Below are 23,154 nucleotides of genomic sequence, written 5' to 3'. Positions count from 1 at the left end.
GACATGCCCCACCCTTTTCCTGAAAACTCTGAATAGGGAGGGGAAGGATAGTGCAGAAACATAGAAATTGGGAAGTTTCAAGAAATTAAACTTCTGAAATGAAATTAGGAAACCAGAGTCAAGATTTCTTTAAATCGTGGTTGGATATCTTTAAGGACTTTGTAAAATTTCTTTAGCTTTGTTGGCATGAAGTATAGGGGAAAGGTCATGAGCTCTGATGTCAAAAAAGCCTGAATTCAGATTCCATCTCCACCTTACCTTTGGGTAGTTACTTAACCTATGAGCCTCAGTTTCCTCTTCTGGAAAGTGAGCTAAATAAAGAATAATACCAAACTTGCAGAATTTCAAAAACTAAGAGATTGTCTAACACCCCATGTGTTATTTTTGTGTTCTCAAGTAGACAGGATGATTTCTAAGGGTCATTTGAAGCTCTGTGACTTTGAGCAAGTCTTTGTCTCTTTCTGGGCATCAGAAACACAAAGACTAGCTACTAAGTCTTTGTCTTATCTATGTCTGTAGATTCGGTTTATTTCTCCTACTGTAGTGATCAGCAGTAAAACCTGTATTATCATAGCCTGCTTAGGAAACAAAGAAACTGGAACCACAGAGAAGTACAAATCATCAATGGCCCTAAAGAAAAGGTTGCCTCTATTTAGGGAGGGGCAGCCTAGAGTTCAGAGAGCGGCCTCTTGACTAGTCTCCTTCTTTACTAACTTAATTAGTAAAAGGTAACACACTGAAGTAGTGAACTTGAAGAAAGAGAAACCACTCCTGGGGAACCAAATTAACTAAGGAAATGGTTCCCTAAGGCTGATCCAAAGACTCTTGTTGTCTTTATCACAGGTGGGCATCAAAATGAGTAAAATAAGGACAAGTGATACATATAAAACTACATGCATCCATTTAAAGTACTGTCCTTTATTCTGACATTATGTCTTCCTATTTATTGGTTTTAACGATTTTTTTTTTTTTTTTAAATGAACTTACTGTGAACCCTGTTGGGAGGAAAAACTCCTCTACCAACTTAGGTCCGATTGTTGGAAGTGGAAGGAGACCTGTAAATTAACTGAGAACAGATAAACCAGAGAAAAATTTATTACACACGGTGGAATATCCTACATAGAAAGTAACTCCTCGTACAGCTATGGGGAAAGGTTTACATCCTGGCTTAGTAAGACAGGGGAGTTGGTTTAGGGCTTCAAAGGATGGAAAGTTATGAGTGTTGTTTGTACAATTATTTGGAAATGTCCTGATGCCCAAGGTCAGTGCCTCTCTGATTGGAGACCTCCCTAGAAATGGGGTTTGCGGCAGCTGACTCTCCTAAAGCTCTATACTACTTAGATAAGCCATGTTCAGATGTTTTCACATTGAAGTAACCTCTATCTCTATCAGTTTCATGGGTTGTTGGTCTCGTTAGCCCCATTATTTGGGGGAGGAAATTTTCTCCCCAAATTTGTAAAATCTTATGTTTTACTGTAGGAGCCACTACCATAATGACACTGAGGGCCCGTGAGGTTGAAAATCATAAACTTGGAAAGCTGTCAATGGTCTCCATTCTCTGAGACAGGCCAAAAGTGTGCATGGGAACGGCCTTAATGGTTAAATTGGATTTGGGATTGTCTTTAATGGTAAAATTGGTTTTTCCCCTTTATAGCACAGTGATTAAGAGCATAGATTTCAGAGTCTGACAGACCCAAGTCTCATGTGTGACTCTGAAACCTAATAACTTGTGACCTTGACAAAGTTATTTAATACCTCACAATTTCCTTATCCATAAAATGTAATGATTACCTTTTTTTTTTTTTTTTTCCTGTACGCGGGCCTCTCTCTGTTGTGGCCTCTCCCGTTGCGGAGCACAGGCTCCGGACGCACAGGCTCAGCAGCCATGACTCGCGGGCCCAGCCGCTCCGCGGCATGTGGGATCTTCCCGGACCGGGGCACGAACCTGTGTCCCCTGCATCGGCAGGCGGACTCTCAACCACTGTGCCACCAGGGAAGCCCCAAAACAGTTCCTTTTGTAATGTGTTTTTATGTAAAGTAACAGGAGAGCTGAGGGCTTTTTTTTTTGTTTTTTTGTTCTTAGCTCTTATTGCCTCATCACAGTCTAGGAGAGACACTCTCTAGTGACAGTCCTTGACTGAGTCATTGCAAGATGATTTAAAACAGCTGTCATACTGAATGCACAGGAGTAAGCCATTCATCTGCAACATCTGGTCACTGGTATCATTTCCCCAAACCTGCTGTGAAGTCTGGTTTCTGGAAGCCAAGAGCTCAGTCAATACGCCCACCCTATGACTTGCTCTTTTATAGGCTGAATTTTCAGACTGCATTAGAATCTTAAATTATAAAAAGACAAAAATGATTAATGTGAGTGCTCATGGTTTCCGCCATTCACCTACTCTTCTCAATGTGAGGAGTTATGCAGTTACTCAGAGCTGTGCACTGGAGTCTTATGATGCAGATTAAGAATGGGGAATAGAAGATGGAAAGATAATCAGGAGGAAAGGAAGAAATTTAAATTTAGCCAAGAGACTGGGTTGATCTACATCATAAAAACTGTGAGAAAGGGTGGGGGAGGGGAAGAATGTTGGAAGGTTTGATTTTGTCTTTTTGAAGATAGGCTATAGACAACACAGCTCAACAACTTGTTTGGTTAAATATTGGCCAGAGGTATTTATCTTCCTCAGTATGTATGGCCCATAGTAATACCATGTTAGTATTGAGTGAATTATTGGAGACAATAAAAGGTTAAGAAAAGCTGGTCTTCCCTAGTGGCACAGTGGTTAAGAATCCGCCTGCCAATGCAGGGGACATGGGTTCAAGCCCTGGTCCGGGAATATCCCACATGCCGCAAAGCAACTAAGCCCGTGCACCACAACTACTGAGCCTGTGCTCTAGAGCCCACGAGCCACAACTACTGAGCCCACGCGCCACATCTACTGAAGCCTGTGCACTCTAGAGCCCGTGCTCTGCAACAAGAGAAGCCACCGCAGTGAGAAGCCCGCGCACCGCAACGAAGAGTAGCCCCTGCTCGTGGCAACTAGAGAAAGCCCGCGCACAGCAACGAAGACCCAACACAGCCAAAACTAATAAATAAATAAACAAAAATAATAAATAAAATAAATTTTTTAAGCTAATAATTATTATAAAAATTATAATAAAACTACTATTAAAAACCCTATCACTAACACATCTAATCTCATGTTTGTGTATTAGTGAAGCATTAGTATTTGTACTGATCATTCATTAACAATTCTATAGCATCTAAACACTAATGCTGCCCTACACCATCTGTAAGGATGGTCAACTTCCACTTCTGACCATCTGGCGCACATTCTTTTCTGTACCATTCATTTGATGTTTAATCACATATTCCCTAAGAGCTAAGCAATCTCATGCGATTATGCAATAATAGGGGGAGAGGGGGCCCATTGGATTGTAAATTTGGAAATAAGAATTGTAATGCAGAGTCTGTTACTGACTTGCTGTGTGATTTGGGCAAGGTCATTTTACCTATGACTTAGTCTCTTCAACTATAAAAATGACGTTTCTGAAACTAAAGTCACTAAGAATTCTTCCTGGTCATGGGGTTCTTATATTATACTTTGTTTTTTGGTAACCTCCCTCACTAAATGCACTCATACAATATATATTATATCAGTTAATTATCTCAATAGTTGTGTGAATGACTGTCAACCTAGATATGCTCTCTAGGAAGTGTTCTTGGGCTGTCTGATGGGTGCCCAGTCTGGATTAGGTATAGTCTCTGTGGCTTTATAACAAGTACCATGGACTGGTCTGTAATACAATGTTATGTAGTATTTATCTGTTTATTTGACACTTCCTCTTCTCCACAAAACTGTTAAGTTCTCTGAAGGATTTATAAATTATGCAAGTTCCAACACATAAATAGTACCCACTGGCCTTTTCCAGAAAGCAACTGTTACAAACGGATGACCAAGGAATCTGAATCTTGAAGCATTAGTTTTAAATTTTAAAGCAAATGCCCAGAATAAATGTAGACAAGACACACTTTACATAAAATTTGTAACATTTATTTAGGCCAAAAAAAAAAAAAATCCCCAAAACAAAAATCTGTATACACAACAGTAATACCTAAGTGATGTCCTGATTTAAAACACCATGATTCATGTACAGGACACTCCCATTCATCTGGCCACAGTAAGAACAGTGCCTTCAGTCCAGACAATTGACAGCCTTTGAAATGTATACACATTACACTTTCCAACGAATTTTTCATATCCTTTAAAAGGAGTTAAACTCTTCCATCAGAATTCAAGCAAAAGATAGCTTTTTCCATACTCACAAGTCAGTGAGAATTTGACAGCGGGAATTCTACAAAAGTCAGGGATTTAAAAATTTTATTCTTACAGATTATCTGAAAGTATAAATCTTGACATAACATCTTCCCATTTTTAAATGCTCTCAAGAATTTCCTGCTTTTATGAAAGTATGTCTCAGCTTTCATTAGCAAAGTAGTTTCTTGGCTTCTAAGCTGATTAAAGTAAGCTTAAAAGAAACCAATTTGAACAATTTTCCAAAATAAGTTCAAAATTAAGCACATATTATTAATGAACTACATTTATGATTTCTCATAATTTGATAAATTTGGATTTTCTAAATATTCTCGATAACCATTCTATCTAGCTATGCAGTTAGGTTGTGCTGTCCAAAGGAGCTTTGCTTCATCCAGAGAAACGAGAAATAGCATTGATTTTCTTTACCCAAAAAAAATTGGGGGAGGGGAGAAACAGGCAGAGAAAGTTCTCTCTTAGGCTATCAATCAGTTAACATAAGAATGTCTTAGGTTAAGATTTGGAAACCAAAGAATGCATAATTAGGAGTGTACATGTCACACAAAATCTATGAAATACTAAAAAAAGATAAAGCAGTTACTCATTTAAAGCACACTCAGCAAAATTTCCTATCATACCGCTATTTTCATCACTGGATGAAGTCTGGATTTGCATTATTACTTAAATAAACAGTTCGTGAGTTAATACAAAAAATGAAAAATGTGTCAATACAAAGCAAATGGTAAAATTTAAATATCCAATATCCACACAATCATTTGAAACTGCTACAATGGATTTGAGAGGGAAACCATAAGTTTGCAAACCTCTCTGTAAGCTATCTCGGAACACTACTCTGAAGCCCTAGCCATATAAAGCCCCCAAATAAGTAACATACAGATGAAACTGCCCACGTCAGCCAACAGTATGATATTGCCTTTAACTTACACCTTCAGTTTAATAATACTGTTTATCTCAAGATAAAAGTTGCACAATAACCAAATAATGTAAACAGACCATTAGAGGGCAGGAGAGGGGTGGGTTTCAACATATACAACAAAGTAAGTTTATTTTCCTGGCTACTCATGACCTCTTTTCAACCTTGGGTATTGCTGCACCTTGTTCTATGGGGGGACAGGGTGGGGTGTCAGGCATTTTAAAGCACTAAGCCAAAACCACGGTTCATTAATCGATTCTACCCTAATTTAGCACATAATGAACCATAATAAAATATGTTTTCATCAAAATGTGCTCCAAAGGTCTAGATGATGGCCCAATACTATCTTGAGCATGGCATAATTTAAAATATAGCCAAATGAAAGTGACTGGGGAGAAAAAGGGCCAACTCAAAAGGTCCCACTAGCAAGATCAACTTCCTAGGCTGGATATACAGCACTGATATTTTAAAACATGAATCCTTGATTCTTTGGAAGCTTGCAAACAAAAGATATCATGAAATTAAATTCCCATAGTTGCTTTGTGGGATTCACCTCTACCTTGGGTAATTCACTTAAATTGACTAGTGCCACTAAACGGCATTTCTGTCCAAGGGTGAGGAGCGGCAATATTTAAGGTCAATTCCTGGATCTGTGAGTCTGATATGACTTTTTTAATTCTCAACTAAGATCAGTAACCACTGAGTCCTTGGCCAGAGAGTAAATTAACCCCTTATTACTACTTGATTTGATTTATGTTCCTTTTCAACTGCAAAAGGAAAAAATGATTTTTTAGAGTATAAAGAGAACAGCAACAGCAGAACTTACTTGATGGAAAGAATGAGATACCCTAATTATTTTTGCTTTAATTTCAGACTGTTCTTGTTTTACTCAATAAATTTACACATGCATCCTTATAGTTTAAAAAGTCTAATTCCATTTCCCATTTCCTTTAGTAGATCTATTTCCTTTTTCCTTTAGTATATCTAAACCTTGCTGTTGCTTGTGGACTGATGTAGTGATAATTTGCAATATCTGAGCACACCAATGATTTGAGCAGTGAGTGGTTCAACCCTAGTCTAAATTGTGCTTGAAACAGCACCTCTAAGTCACTGAAGAGGTAACCCTTGAAGGCACCAAGTTCTGTTACATTCTAGTGTACAAATGCAAACGGGAGGCCTAATAGATTCTTTCTGTAGAGACAGGCCAGTTACACCTCATAATTTCAATTTTTATATATATATACATGTATATATACATATACATATATACTGTATTATAGCCAGATTCAAGACCTTATAGACAATTCAGTGCCATAATTAGATACACAATTTTAAGAGCTATCCCAGCCACAAAGGCACTAAATTTTTTATATATTTGGGATGTGCCTAATTATTTTGCTTTTAAGATTCAAAAGTATCTGGCCATTACCAGTGCTCAAAGTAGCAAATTTCAATTTCAATATATTTGAGTCTTCATCTATCAACAAGTTATTCTGAGTAATGAAGGGATTTATTGTTTTCCATACATTTTTAGCCATTTTTGAAAACAATTCATAAAGACAAAAACCTAGGATTAGCCTAGAAGGAACATGTACTTTTGTCTTGAATAGGATACAATAGAAACTTGAAGCCAAACTTCTCAAATAGGCTTTTCCTTAACTACACAAGCTAGAAGACCTAGAAATGCTCTACATAGCTAGCGACTCCAAGCTTTTGTAGGCCATTCTATTTTCTACATTTTGCCTTAGATATTTAAAACCCAGAAAAAGGGGGAAATTTTTAAAAGAATTTTCCATTTCCTCTGAAATAGAAATAATCTGTGAAAATTTATCTCACACCTATAAACATTCCTTAAACTGGTTAAGTCAGAATTAACCCATAATTTAATATGGTTTTTAATGATTCTAAATATCTATTTTCATTTAGTTTAAGTTTTCACTCCTGTGAAGGAGTACCAAATAATTCAAGTATGACTACTGTGATAGTGGTATGAAATGTGTATGTCAAAAATATTATCAGCATACTAATAAGCCAGCTCCTTTCTAAATAAAAATGCTTCTGAATAATCACCATGATTTTAAACGTATTATTTAAAATCTCTATTGAAAACATTTTGGCCATATATGAAAAAGATGCAGTCATCTAAGACTGTAGGTTAACTTTATTCACAAACTAAAATTTAAGGTGGATACTCTGGTTTCTCTTCAGATCGTATAAATCCTTTGCCTTTTTTTTTTGTTTAATGAAAAATAACTCTCTTGGTGACTTGCTGCCTCCCAACTGCCATTATTGACAACTGATTCTTTACTGTAACAACCCTCTTAAAGGAAAGGCAACTGTCTAAAAAATAACCCATCACAAAATATTTCCTTTTATGCACTGCAACTAGAATCATTACATTTAACAATAGTCTAATTCTTCTTGTTTACTTTTGGCAGTGAGATGTGGATATCCTTCCCCAACATGAAAATATTAAGATACATGTAGTCTGAAACAAAAGAAAATTAACTTCTCATGGCAAAATCTACTGTTGTTAATTGTATTTTAAGTGAGCAGGTAATACCATGTGTAGTCTCTATTCCACTGAACAAAATGACTTTGAAATAGAGGGAAAAGGATGGTCTGTTTGAGGAAGAGATGATTTTTGTAAAATTCACATTTTCACAACAATATGACATAAAGAAATTCAGACAGTTAATCTTTAATGCAGAATGCTGTAGTATTTTAAACTGTGGTGCTTGGGGAAATATTTCTAGAGAGTAACCAGCAGTCTGTGTAGGAAGCAGCAGCCCATGCCTCCAGGAATAAATATGAAGAACAAGCTACTGCGCAATGCCTCAGGAGAGGTGGGCCCCAGAAGATTAGCCAGTCCCAGTTTAAAAACTATATACCACAAGAGCAGACCTTTTCCCAGTTCCTAAACTCTATTTTCCCTTAGTAGTTCTTCTTTTTAATATATTTTCTGCCAGCCATCCGAGCACCAGCCAGTGAGTAGCTTTCACAAGGAGAGGACTCAGATTTCCATTCTTTCACACTAAGAAGGACATCTTATAAAAGATACACAGACAGAGAATAAAGGCATTTTATACAGAAGCAATATAAAATTTACAACTGAAGCAGTGCCAGAAATCAGGTTAACAGCTTATCTGAAGCTGCAAATTGACGGAAGGGACTTTAAGATCAGAAAAGTCTGGCCTAAGGGTCCGTGCAAACTTCCTCATAAAACTGTAGAATTTTAAGCACAAGTAAGTTCAAACACTGAAGGATGTGGAAATTTTCCTAAAAGGCAATGATCAAGGAAGAGACTCTTCTCATCTGATAAGTTAAAAATCACAAGACAAATCAGAGACTGTTCACATGGGCAGTACTGTACATTATCAATCCCATACTCACTTTATGACTCTTGTTGTAGAAACCCCCAAAACATCAGAGAGGGTAAGATATTCCAAGTGAACCTATCACAAAAAGAATTTCTGTGATTCAATTATCCAATTACCTATAGCTATCAATTTAGTCTGGCCTGGGGCTGCTTTTTACAGGGAGGTGGTCTTCCATGGCGTACAATGTGTTTCTCTAAGCTGTCCAGGATGGCCACAGCAATCTGTTGGACATGAGGATCAGTCTGTTCATGTTCTTTGATGTTGTATAAATGCTGCAATCCTCCTTCCTCAATCAGCATGCTGCAATACCTTGAGGCTGAAAGAAAACAGGAGAAAGAGCTTTCCTTAAAAAACTTAATTTGTTTTTTTGTGGAATAATTTTTATTTTTTTGCTTAAATTTAAGCTGTTTTGTTATTGCTAACGTAAGTTAGAGTTTGAAAAACATCTGTGTAATGATGTTATGCCTACACTACAAGGCCCACACATAGATCATAGATAATACACATACCATTATATATATATATTATATATAATATATATAAAAATCATAACCATAAGACATAGACAATCTTCTTTGACCCCCAAATCATGAGTAAGATGGGTACTGTTACACTTTTATGCATTTCCTATGTTAAAAAAAAAATGTAGGGCTTCCCTTGGGGCGCAGTGGTTAAGAATCCGCCGGCCAATGCAGCGGACACGGGTTCGAACCCTGGTCCAGGAAGATCCCACATGCCGCGGAGCAACTAAGCCCGCGCGCCACAACTACTGAGCCTGTGCTCTAGAGCCCGTGAGCCACAACTACTGAGCCCACTCGCCTAGTGCCTGTGCTCTGCAACAAGAGAAGCCACCACAATGAGAAGCCCGTGCACCGCAATGAAGAGTAGCCCCCACTCGCTGCAACTAGAGAAAGCCTGCATGCAGCAACGAAGACTAAACGCAGCCAAAAATAAATAAATAAATAAATATTTAATAGCAGTCATATTGTACATGCAGTATTCATTATTTTTAAATATTTTTTTCCTTTTGCCTTTTTTTACACATGCCTTTTAAAGTTTTTTTTTAGTTTTAGTCATATTTATTTAGTCATATATAAACATTATAAAGTTTATTTTTTTAGTTTTAGTCATAAAGTCTAATTTACACACAATAAAACACACCTAATTTAATCTATAGTTTTATGAGTTTTGCCAAACGTATACACTTGTGTAACCACCAACACAATCAGGATATGGAATATTTTCAACAACTAAAGTTTCCTTGTGCACCTTTGAAGTCAATCTCCCCTGCACCCCTCATCCCAGGTAACCACTGTTCTAATTTCTGTGATATAGACTTTTGCCTACAACTTCATATAAATGGACAGCATGTAACTTTTTGTGTCTGTCTACTTTTGCTCAGCATGATGTTTTCGAGATGTTTCCAAGTTGTTACCTGTATGTAATCTTTTTTTGTTGTTCTAAGCTGAGAAGTATTCCACTGCATTGAATACGTCACATGTTTTTGATGTTATTGTACTGATGGACATTTGTTGGATGTTCTCTCTCCCTGAGCATTTCATTACAATGACTAAAAATGCTATAATCATTCTTTCACAAGTTTTTTGGGAACTTTTCATTTCCTGGATCTTGAGAAAATACCTAAAATGATGGGCAAATGCTAAATGTATGTTTATTTTTTTATTTTATTCTTGATTTTTATTTTATTTTTTTATACAGCAGGTTCTTATTAGTTGTCAATTTTATACACATCAGTGTATACATGTCAATCCCAATCTCCCAATTCATCGCACACCTATCCCCCCCCCCACCACTTTCCCCCCTTGGTGTCCACACATTTGTTCTCTACATCTGTGTCTCAATTTCTGCCCTGCAAACCGGTTCATCTGTACCATTTTTCTAGGTTCCACACATATGCATTAATACACGATATTTGTTTTTCTCCTTCTGACTTACTTCACTCCGTATGACAGTCTCTAGATCCATCCATAAATGTATGTTTAACTTTATAAGAAATCACCAAATTGTTTTCTGAAATGGTTGTATAATTTTTCATTCCCATCAGCAATGAATGAGAAAGTTGCTTCATGTCCTCATCAACACTTGTCATTGTCCACCTTTTTGATTATAGGCAGCCTTCCTAGCAGGTGTAAAGTGGCTTACACCTCACTGTGGCTTTAATTTATATTTTCTAATAACTAATGATGCTGAACTATTTTTTGGCCATCATGACAGTATCTTTATTTTTTAAATTTTATTTATTTATTTTTTTGGCAACGCCCTGTGGCATGCGGGATCTTAAGTCCCCCGACCAGGGATCAGACCTGTGCCCCGTGCAGGGGAAGCATGGAGTCTTAACCACTGGACCACCAGGGAAGTTCTGAACTTCTTTTAATGCTTATTGGCCATTTGTATGTTTTCTTTGAAGATCCTTTGCCAATTTTTAAACTGGGTTATTTTCTTTTTTACTATTGTGTTTATATATTCTGAAAACAAATCTCTCATCAGGTATATAATTTGCAAATATTTTCAACCGTTCTGGGAGTCGTCTTTTCACTTTCTTGATGGTGTCCTTTAAAGCACAAAAGTTTTAAAATTTTTTATTAAATCCAATTAGACTAGTTTTCTTTTGTCACATGCTTTTGGTGTCCTATATAAGAAATCACTGCTTAATCCAACATCATAAAGAGTTATACCTATGCTTTCTTTTAAAAGTTTTATATGCTTATGCATATGTAAATGTAGTTCTTATACTTAGGCCTGTAATCCATTTTTGAGTTAATTTTTGTATATGGTATGAGGTAAGGGTCAAAGTTCTTTCTTTTACATGTGCCTACTCAGTTTTCCCAGCACCATTTCTTTAAAAACCTGTTCTTTCCCCACTGAATTGTCTTGGCACCCTTGTTAAAAATCAATTAACCATAGATGCTTGGTTATTTTTGGACTCTCAATTCTATTGCATTGATCTATACAACTATCCTAATGATGTTAGGCATCTTTTCACGTGCTTATTTGTCATCTGTAAATCTTTGGTGAAAAGTCTGTTCAACTCTTTTGTCCATTTTCTTGTATTCTTTTCTTATCATTAGGTTTTGAGAGTACATGGTATATTTTGATCACAAACGCTTTATCAGACATGTGATTTGAAAATTTTGACCCAGTATGTGCACTGACTTTTCATTTTCTTGATAATGTCTTTCAAAAAGCTGAAATCCTTAAGTTTGATTTGTTCATGTCCAATTTAGCAGGTTTTTCTTTTTCTTTTTTTTGCTGCTCCGTGTGGCTTGCGGGATCTTAGTTCCCCAACCAGGGATTGAACCCACGTGCCCTACAGTGGAAGTGTGTAGTCTTAACCACTGGACTGCCAGGGAAGTCCCTAGTTTTTTCTTTTGTAGATCATACTTTTGTGCATATTTCAGAATTTGATCTCAACAGATGCAGAAAAAGCTTTCGACAAAATTCAACACCCATTTATGACAAAAACCCTCCAGAAAGTAGGCATAGAGGGAACTTACCTCAACATAACAAAGGCCATATATTACAAACCCACAGCCAAAATCATTCTCAATGGTAATAAACTGAAACCATTTCCACTAAGATCAGGAAGAAGACAAGGTTGCCCACTCTCACCATTATTACTCAACATAGTTTTGGAAGTTTTAGCCACAGCAATCAGAGAAGAAAAAGAAATAACAGGAATCCAAATCGGAAAAGAAGAAGTAAAACTGTCACTGTTTGCACATGACATGATACTATACACAGAGAATCCTAAACATGCTACCAGAAAACTACTAGAGCTAATCAATGAATTTGGTAAAGCAGCAGGATACAAAATTAATGCACAGAAATCTCTTGCATTCCTATACACTAATGATGAAAAATCTGAAAGAGAAATTAAGGAAACACTCCCATTTACCATTGCAACAAAAAGAATAAAATACCTAGGAATAAACCTACCTAAGGAGACAAAAGACCTGTATACAGAAAACTATAAGACACTGATGAAAGAAATTAAAGATGACACAAACAGATGGAGAGATATACCATGTTCTTGGATTGGAAGAATCAACATTGTGAAAATGACTCTACTACCCAAAGCATTCTACAGATTCAATGCAATCCCTATCAAACTACCAATGACATTTTTCATAGAACTAGAACAAAAATTTTCACAATTTGTATAGAAACACAAAAGACCCCGAATAGCCAAAGCAATCCTGAGAAAGAAAAACAGAGCTGGAGGAATCAGGCTCCTGAACTTCAGACTATACTGCAAAGCCACAGTAATCAAGACACTATGGTACTGGCACAAAAACAGAAATATAGATCAATGGAACAGGATAGAAAGCCCAGAGAGAAACCCACACACCTATGGTCACCTTATCTTTGATAAAGGAGGCAAGGATATACAATGGAGAAAAGACAGTCTCTTCAATAAGTGGTGCTGGGAAAACTGGACAGCTACATGTAAAAGAATGAAACTAGAACACTCCCTAACACCATACACAAAAATAAACTCAAAATGGATTAAAGACATAAATGTAAGGCCAGATACTATAAAACTCTTAGAGTAAAACATAGGCAGAACACTCTAAGACACAAATTACAGCAAGATCCTTTTTGACCCACCTCCTAGAGAAATGGAAGTAAAAACAAAAAAAAACAAATGGGACCTAATGAAACTTAAAAGCTTTTCACAGCAAAGGAAACCATAAACAAGACGAAAAGACAACCCTCAGAATGGGAGAAAACATTTGCAAACAAAGCAACTGACAAAGGGTTAATCTCCAAAATATACAAGCAGCTCATGCAGCTCAGTATCAAAAAAAAAAAAACCCAATCCAAAAATGGGCGGAAGATCTAAATAGACATTTCTCCAAAGAAGATATACAGATTGCCAACAAACACATGAAAGGATGCTCAACATCACTAATCATTAGAGAAATGCAAATCAAAACTACAATGAGGGGGCTTCCCTGGTGGCGCAGTGGTTTAGAGTCCACCTGCCGATGCAGGGGACACGGGTTCGTGCCCTGGTCCTGGAAGATCCCACATGCTGCAGAGCGGCTGGGCCCGTGAGCCATGGCCGCTGAGCCTGTGCATCTGGAGCCTGTGCTCCACAACAGGAGAGGCCACAGTAGTGAGAGGCCCGCGTACTGCAAAAAAACAAAAAACAAAAAAAAAACTACAATGAGGTATCACCTCCCACCAGTCAGAATGCCCATCATCAAAAAATCTACAAACAGTAAATGCTGGAAAGGGTGTGGAGTAAAGGGAACCCTCTTGCACTGTTGGTGGCAATGTAAATTGATATAGCCACTATGGAGAACAGTATGGAGGTTCCTTAAAAAACTAAAATTAGAACTACCTTACGACCCAGCAATCCCACTACTGGGCATGTGCCCTGAGAAAATCATAATTCAAAAAGAGTCATGTACCGCAATGCTCACTGCAGCTCTATTTACAATAGCCAGGACATGGAAGCAACCTAAATGTCCATCGACAGATGAATGGATAAAGAAGATGTGGCACATATATACAATGGAATATTACTCAGCCATAAAAAGAAATGAAACTGAGTTATTTGTAGTGAGGGGGATGGACCCAGAGACTGTTATACAGAGCGAAGTAAGTCAGAAAGAAAAACAAATACCGTATGCTAAGACATATATATGGAATCTAAAAAAAAAAAAAGTGGTTCTGAATAACCTAGGGGCAGGACAGGATAAAGATGCAGACATAGAGAATGGACTTGAGGACATGGGGAGGGGGAAGGGTAAGCTGGGACGAAGTGAGAGAGTGGCACGGACATATATACACTACCAAATGTAAAAAAGATAGCTAGTGGGAAGCAGCTGCATAGCACAGTGATATCAGCTCCATGCTTTGTGCCATGTCCATCTAGAGGGGTGAGATAGGTAGGTTAGGAGGGAGACGCAAGAGGGAGGAGATATAGGGATATATGTATATCTATAGCTGACTCACTTTGTTATACAGCAGAAACTAACACACCATTGTAAAGCAATTATACTCCAATACAGATGTTAAAAAAAAAAAAATCTGCTTAAGACAGGGTTACAAATATTTTGTCACATTTTCTTGTAGAAACTTTTAATAGTTTTTGGTTTCATATTTAGACTTATGATCCATTAAGAGTTAAATTTTTAAAAATTAATTATTTATTTTGGCTGTGCCAGGTCTTAGGTGTGGCATGTAGGATCTTTGTTGTGGAATGAGGGATCTTTAGTTGTGGCATGTGGGCTTCTTAGTTGTGGTGTGTGGACTCTTAGTTGCAGCATGCATGCAGGATCTAGTTCTCCAATCAGGGACCAAACCTGGGCCCCCTGCACTGGGAGCTTGGAGTCTCAGCCAATGGATCACCAGGGAAGCCCCAAGAGTTAATTTTTTTATACAAAGTATGAATCAAAGTTCTTTTTTTTTTGCAGATAGAGATACACTTGATGCAGTACTGTTTGTTGCAAAGACTCTTATTTCTCTATTGAATTGCTTTGAACTTATATCAAAAACTAACTAACCAGGGGCTTCCCTGGTGGCACAGTGGTTGAGAGTCCGCCTGCTGATGCAGGGGACACGGGTTTGTGCCCCGGTCCGGGAAGATCCCACATGCTGCAGAGCGGCTGGGCCCATGAGCCATGGCCACTAGGCCTGCACATCCGGAGCCTGTGCTCCACAACGGGAGAGACCACGACAGTGAGAGGCCCGTGTACCGCCTAAAAAAAAAAAAAAAAAAAAAAAGCCAAAGTCTACAGAGAAAAAAAAAACAAAAAACCCTAACTAACCATATGTGTATAGGTCTGTTTCTGTACTCTCTATTCTGGTCCTTTGAACATTCTTTGTTTATGCTTATGCCTGGACTTCCAATTGGTGCCTGAAGTGAGGGCACTTTTGTGGGACTGAGACCTTAACTTGTGGAATCTGACACTATCTCAAGGTAAATAGTGTCAGAATTGAACTACATTTGTAGGACACCCAGTCAGTGTCGGCTGAGAAATGGAGAACTTTTAGGTGGGATGTGGAAAAAACACATATCAGAATTGGTGTCAGAAGTGGGATTTGCTATCCTGGTCCTGACTTTGGAAACATGTGGTTAGGGAACAGAAAGGATAAAAAGGTGAGGGATAAGGAACCTCTGGTTTTTGGGTGGCTACTCCATGATGTGGAGGAGCAGCTGTGCTGCCATCAGTTACTAACAGTAAAAGTTACCAATGGAATTTATTTTTTTATTTATTTATGTTTTTAAGAGTTTTGTTAAATGTTTTTTTATTTTTTTAATTTAATTTTATTTTTTTGCGGTACGGGGGCCTCTCCCGTTGCGGAGCACAGGCTCCGGACGTGCAGGCCCAGCGGCCATGGCTCACGGGCCCAGCCGCTCCACGGCATGTGGGATCTTCCCGGACCGGGGCACGAACCTGTGTCCCTGCATCGGCAGGTGGACTCTCAACCACTGCACCACCAGGGAAGCCCAATGTTTGTTTTTTTAAAAAAAAAATATTTATTTGGCTGTGCTGGGTCTTAGTTGCAGCAGGCATGCCCCTTAGTTGCGGCATGCAAACTCCCAGTTGCAGCATGCATGTGGAATCTAGTTGCCCAACCAGGGATCAAACCCGGGCCCCCTGCACTGGGAGCACGGAGTCTCAACCACTGCGCCACCAGGGAAGTCCCAACCAATGGAATTTAGAGATGACTCCAAACCTGACCTTCAATTGTTTTATCTAATCAAGGCAAAGATTGACAAAAGGCCAGGATTCCTTGGCTTGACTCCTTACTGGGGACTTAAAGCCTTTTGCACAAGAGTGGGTAACTTAGGAAGTGGAGAAGTTCCTGGTGAAGTCCTGATATGGGCTACAATTAGAGAGTTTAAAAAAAAAAATGTAAGGATTGACAGGATTATGAAAGTTGGGAGTGTTTTTTTAAAAAATATTTATTTATTTATTTGGCTGTATGGAGTTTTAGTTGCGGCCCACAGGCTCTAGAGCCTTTGGGCTTAGTTGCCCTGAGGCATGTGGGATCTTAGTTTCCCAACCAGGGACCGAACCCACATCCCCTGCATTGGTAGGCAGATACTCAACCACTGGATCACCAGGGAAGTCCTGAAAACTGGAATGTTTAAACAGACTTTATGTAAAGAAGTTGTGTCTCCTTTGCCTCAATATTTTATGGAAATGAGTATTATGTCTGGCTGGGGAACACTCTCCTACCTAGTAGTGTAAGACCAAAATCTGTGGATGGTTACAGTTAGGAACATAAGGGTTAAAAGAATTAAGGTAAAAGTTTGTAGGAGAATTGGTATGGTTGAACAGACTTTATGTGAAGTGGTTACATTTCTTTTACCTGATGGTATTATGAGAATGAACATTTTATTGACTGGGAAATGTTTCCACTACCTAACATCATAAAACAGAAAGCATGTAAATCTACCTTTCAAGCAATGTTAATTGGGCATGCTAAATGGGAACCAGTAAGGTTGCCCAAGCCAATGCAATGTAGAATAGAAGCTGGAGTGCTGGTAGGGACAAATTCTCTGTGCCATAGCCCTATGTGAAGGACTGACTGGGGTTTATGGCAAAAGCCTGTGAGTGCCTACCAGAGATGATTACTGGGACTTTGGACTTGAGAATTTCCATTTGAGGGGCATTTACTACCTTGCTATTTGACATTAATTGAAGCTACCCTCATGACTGAAGGACAAAAAATGATCTGCAAACCTGAAATACCCAAGACGTTTTGAGTGATGTCAGAGAAACACTCTAATGGGGATGGCAGTGCCCAGAAGAGTTCCATGATAAAACAGAATTCGTTTATACAGGATCGTGCTACCTGGAGAATGCAAGGAGATACTCATGAGCAGGGAGCCTCTTTCTCCCTAGTCAGTCCCTATGACTGACTTTGGAACTGCACAAGGAGCTGCCAGATTGTATAGTCACTTGGACAGTGCCCTATAAACAGCTCACCAACAACCAACAAACAGCTGCTTGGTTTGTGGATAGCAGTTCCAAGGTAAACAGACAACATCCTGTTTGGAAGGCCACCATTCTGATTGAAATAGGTAAAACCAAAACAGCTCTGTGGACTGAACTGCATGCTGTTTTCCCATCCTTTCCCAAGGATGAAATACTGAATAGTGGTAAAACCCTCTGTTTGGGTTTTTTCATGGGCAGTGGCCAATGGTCTAGCCGTGTAGGTGGATACAAGGGCAATGGAAACCTGGTCATTAAGGCAGGACATATCTGTGCCCATCAGAAGAACTCTCTTCCATGTTCAGAAGCTGACTGGAACTGACAAGCAGATATCCCAATGTGCTTGCTTGAGGTGGCCACCTGAGTCCATGAGATGAGTGGATACGGAGGAACTGCAGCAATGCAGAAATGGACTGAATCTAGACATATTCCTCTTGCATTTTAAGGCACAAAGCGCCAGAGTCAAGGAAAACGTTTTCTATCCCTACAATGTCCAACAATGGGCAGAGAGATATCCTCCTCAGAGTAATAGTTCGATACAGAATTGGAATGGGCAATTAAAACATTAGTTATCTAAAATCGGAGATGGGAGGGAGGGGGGAGATACAGGCCTGAAGGGCTAGCTTTCACACCTTCACGAGTATATGTATGCTCACACTCAGTATGAGTGGAGCTAAAAGAATGTCCCCACTAGGGACTTCCCTGGTGGAGCAGTGGATAAGACTTTGTACTTCCAATGCAGGGGGCACGGGTTTGATCCCTGGTCAGGGAACTAGGTCCTACATGCATGCCACAACTAAGAGTTTGCATGCCACAACTAAGGAGCCCACATGCTGCAACTAAGAAGCCCTGAAGCCGCAACTAAGGAGCCCACATGCTGCAACCAAGGATCTGATGAGCTGCAATTAAGACCCAGCACAACTAGATAGATAGATAGATAGAATGTCCCCACTAGATATTCTCCTGTTTTTCTGGGGAACCTGGGGAAGAGGGAGTGGGAAAGGATGTTGATATGATTATATAATTCTTGCTAAGGGAGGATACTGGTATAATGACTATACTTTTTTCTTCTTCTTCCCCATATCACAACGTTTGTTAATTCCCCTACCTGGTGCAGTGGTCACAGAACCAAGGCTGCAACTACAAATGCTGGAAGCAGGAATGATTCCTAAGCAAGAAATTGTAACTATGTTGTAAACTCTTTTTGTCAGGATTCCCAAGGGCCTAATGGGTTGGGTTATGCCTTAACTCCATCTGGCAAAATTGGGAATAACACTGAATGCAACTATATTGCCTCCTGGTAAAAACAGCCCGCTAGTTCTGCACCTATGTAATCTTACCCTATCTGAATGACAGTGGACTGAGGGGGAGACACTTGCTAGACTAGTATTGCTGTTGGCAATCTAGACCAACAGTGGTCAAAATTAATGTCCCTTCCAAAGGTGGAAAAGTTTGAGTGTACATAAAGAGAAGGAGGATCAGGAGCTGAGGGTACAGGAATGAATAAATAGGCTATGTAATAAGAGAAATTCAATATGACATTAACACATCAAAAAAGGCTCAGAGCGGGGCCTCCCTGGTGGTGCAGTGGTTGAGAGTCCACCTGCCGATGCAGGGGACACGGGTTCGTGACCCGGTCCGGGAGGATCCCACATGCCGCGGAGCGGCTGGGCCTGCGCGTCCGGAGCCTGTGCTCTGCAGTGGGAGGGGCCACAGCAGTGCGAGGCCCGCGTAACGCAAAAAAAAAAAAAAAGTCTCAGATCAAGAGATGATATTATTTCTTAGTTAAAGAGCAATATATGGCTTCACCCTAAGACCACTTCTGCTTTTGGAGCCTTACAAAATCTACTGGAAGCCTGCAAACCTCAGTGGCCTTGCCCTGGGAGACATCCCACTCTGTCACCTCATTACCGTATGTCAAAAGGGGATCCTTATGAATGACAAAAGACACTCCTATCACTCAGGAAATTATAAAGGTTTGAGGAGTTCTGTGCTAGGAACCAGGAACAAAGACCAAATATAGTTCTTATTATATCTTCTGGTCTTTGATGACAGATCCCTTAAAACAAAATGACTGTAACAGTTAACAGATACTAGCACATTACTAGAGTCCCATTCAGTCATTAATAATTAGTCCAGTTTATCATATGAAAATGTCTCTCAGGGCAAGGAAGCATTCACCACGTTGGTGAATGCACTCACATGCCTGGATGATGGGACAGCCTAGTTCCATGGGGACAGAAGCTCCTGTGCTCAGAATCCTTCAGAACCCTGCCCTATGTATCTCTTAACCTGGCTGCTCATCTGCATCCTTTATAATAAACCGGTAAATATAATTAAATGTTTCTCTGAGTTCTGTGAGCTGCTCTAGAAAATTAATTGAACCAGAGGAGGGTGGGTCGTGGGAACCTCAGATCTGCAGCTAGTCAGTCAGAAGCACAGGTAACAACATAAACTTGGGATTGGCATCTGAAGTGGGGACAGCAGTGTTGTGGGATTGAGCCCTTAACCTGTGGGATCTGACACTATCTCCAGGGAGACAGTGTCAGAATTGAGTTAAATTTGTTGGACACCCAGTCAATGTCTGCTGAGAATTACAGAACTCCTTGATGAGGTATGGAAAAAACACACATTTGGAGCCACAAAACACCTGTCTTGATTACTGTAGCTCTACAGTATGTCTTGAAGTCAGGTAGTGTAACTCCTCCAATTTTGTTCTTCGTTTTTCTAAGTTGTTTCAATATTCTAGGTCCTTTGCATTTCTGTATGAATTTTAGAATCAGCCTGTGAATTTCTCTTCTGCTAAGACTGCTAAGATTTTGACTGGGACTATATAAATCTACAATACATTTGGAGAGAATTGCCATTTTAACAATAGTAAGTCTTCCAACTCATAAGTGCCGTCCTTCTATTTGGTTAGGCCTTCCCTAACGTCTCTCAGCAATGCCTTTGTTTTTCTCAGTGTACAGGTCTTGTACATCTTTGTCAGATATATCCCTAAGTATTTCATAGTTTTTGGTAAAACTGTAAATGTCATTTTTTCATTTATACTGGTTGCAGCTAGTATAAAGAAATGCATCTGATTTGTGTATATTGATCTTTTATCCTGGAACCTTGCTAAACTCACTTATTAAGTCTAGTTGCCCTCTTGTAGATTTCATGGGATTTTTCTACATAGATATCATGTCACCTGTGAATAAAAACAGTTTTCCTTCATTCTTTCCAATCTGGATGCCTTCTGTTTCTTTCCTGATCACACTGGACAGAACCTTCATTACAATGTTCAATAGCAGTGAGGTTGGACATCCTTGCCTTGTTCCTGATCTTAGAGGGGAAACAGTCACATTTAATTTTTCACTATTAATTTTGATGTTAGCTGTAGGATATCCTTAGATGCTCTTTCTGCATCTACTGAGATGATCAGATTGTTTTTCTTTCCTGGTCTGGTAATAGGATGAAACACATTGACTTTCAAATGTTAAACCAACTTTGCATTCCTGGAATAACCTCCTTGGTCCTTTTTATATACTGTTGGGTTCCATTTGTTAAAAAATTTTTAAGAATTTCCTCATCTATGCTCATGAGAGATATTGTTCAGTAATTTTCTTTTCTTATGTCTTTGCCTGGTATTGATATCACGATAATTCTGGTGTTCTTGCTTTCTAATTTTTTTTAAACCAGCTTTCTTTCAGTTTGGATATTTTCTATTGCTGTGTATTCAATTTCACTGACCTTTTCTCATTTGTATCTACTCTTAAGCTCACCCAAATATTTTTCATGTCAAATTTTTATTTTTTTCCTCCTCTTAATTTCATGTTTTCTTTAAAATCTTGGATCATATCTACAAAAAAAGTTTGAAATTTTTTCCTGCTAATTCCATCATCACTACCATTTCTGGGTCTGTTTCAATTGTCTAATTTTTCCCCTGGTTATGGGTCATATTTTTCTGCTTCATCTTTCACCTAGCAACTCTTACCATATAACTAAACATGTTGTTGAGTGTATAAATTTTGTTGTCTTTTTTAACAGAGTGCTTAGTTTTTCTCTGACAGACAGTTTACTTGCAGAGCAGCTTGATCATTTTAAGACTTGCTTTTAAGCTTCACAGGGTTGCCTTAGAGAAACCTTTAATTTAGGGCTAGTTTAATCTTTTCTGGCATCTGTAGTGAATGTCCTGGGTATTAAGTTCTTTCCACTGTTTGGAATTCAAATATTTTCTAACCTGTGTAAGCTCCATGTGTTGTTCAGTTAGAAGCTCCTTGGTATTTGTTCTTTTTCAGGCCTCAGGAAGTCTCACCCTAGGCATGCACAGCCTAAGACTCAAGAAACTCCTATGAAGATTTCTGAAGTTCTTTCTTAGAACAGTGTAAGTCTCATTCGCCACTGTCATTGATTTCTAATATTGCCAAGCTCATTCTGAAAGTATAAATTTAGTTCATAACTTAAGATTCTCTTTACACTGTATTTTTAAAAGTCTGTGTCCTTAAAAATCAAACACAATTTAGAAATGGCTTTCCTGTGCAAGGAGAATTTCACTTGAAAAAGAAAAACACAGTTCTCTTTTTGGTACATACGATTCTTGCTGCAGACATGCTGCATGGCCCAAACTGCCCATAGCTGGACTCCTGGTGTTGTGAAACAGCCAAGTAATGGGAAAAATGGATTAAAGGACCTAAACGTTCAAAGAAAAGAATAAAAGTTACATCCTGTACTTAGTGTCATTTTCTAAAGCAATGATTCCTGAGCTTTTTGCTACAGAAATTTCATCCTGCTATTTTTAAACTATATAATATAAATGAGCTTCTGTAGAACATCTTTTCTTTGTCTTAGCCATTTGATAAACGAGTATATTCAGACAAAAGTCTTGGTACAGAAGATGGAAGGAAATCAGAACAACATATTTTTTCTCAAAAGCACCTGTTGGTCTTGAAGATACACATTTGAAGAATTGCAGACTTTGGTTTGGAAACTTAGATAAGGAGAAGTTAGTTGATAGCTAACCAGAACAACACCATGACGGAGCTCTAGAATTAGCCTTTCTATTTCTACAAGTCTTCTGCCCAAAAATGTACAGAACATAAGTGGGAATCAAAAGTGTTGGCAGCATCAGCATTTATAAAGTAGACAACAAAATAAATTGCAATAATAATATTTATGCAGCAATCTGGAATACTTCTGGTATATTAGTAACTTATCTACCAAGTCACCTGTCATAAACAGAGTTAGAATCTAGTATGCCCTTCAGTAAATTATTATAAACTGTTTCCCTGAACAAATCAGGTGCTATTTCTAGTTCTCTAAATGTGTTCTCGTTTTAGACCTCCTTGCATTAATACTCTACCTAAAATCTTCTGTCTCTACTTAATTATCTCTCAAAACTCAGCTCACAACCTACTTCCTCTGGAAGCTTTTTACCATTTTCCAGTGCACGTTCAGAGCATTCTATGTACATAACTAGCATAGGAGTGAATTATTTCTGATTTACATTTGGTTTCCATCACTAGGCTGTAAAGTTCTTGTACGGAGGCACCATATCTTACTCGTCT

The 23,154-nt window shown here is 38.6% G+C and overlaps 1 protein-coding gene across 4 annotated transcripts in view; it reads right to left on the bottom strand.

The window, feature by feature from the left end:
* Positions 1 to 4,039: 4,039 nt before the first annotated feature.
* ZYG11B (zyg-11 family member B, cell cycle regulator) overlaps positions 4,040 to 23,154 on the bottom strand; it is a 79,958-nt gene continuing 60,843 nt past the window's right edge. For 3 of the 4 annotated variants that reach the window (XM_060022136.1, XM_060022115.1, XM_060022147.1), the window contains 2 exons: positions 22,183 to 22,280; positions 4,040 to 8,946 (listed from right to left, as the gene is read on the bottom strand). In XM_060022136.1, coding sequence (XP_059878119.1) covers positions 8,756 to 8,946; positions 22,183 to 22,280 — 289 coding nt within the window. In that variant the 3' untranslated portion in view covers positions 4,040 to 8,755. Of the gene's footprint in view, positions 8,947 to 13,617; positions 13,787 to 22,182; positions 22,281 to 23,154 lie in introns of those variants that run through there. The other variant, XM_060022126.1, reaches the window with a different exon arrangement.

The sequence above is a fragment of the Delphinus delphis genome, chromosome 1, assembly GCF_949987515.2.
Source record: "Delphinus delphis chromosome 1, mDelDel1.2, whole genome shotgun sequence".
Lineage (NCBI taxonomy): Eukaryota > Metazoa > Chordata > Mammalia > Artiodactyla > Delphinidae > Delphinus > Delphinus delphis.
The sequence above is the reverse complement of the archived record's forward strand: the minus strand, read 5'-3'. Positions and strand labels throughout refer to the sequence as shown.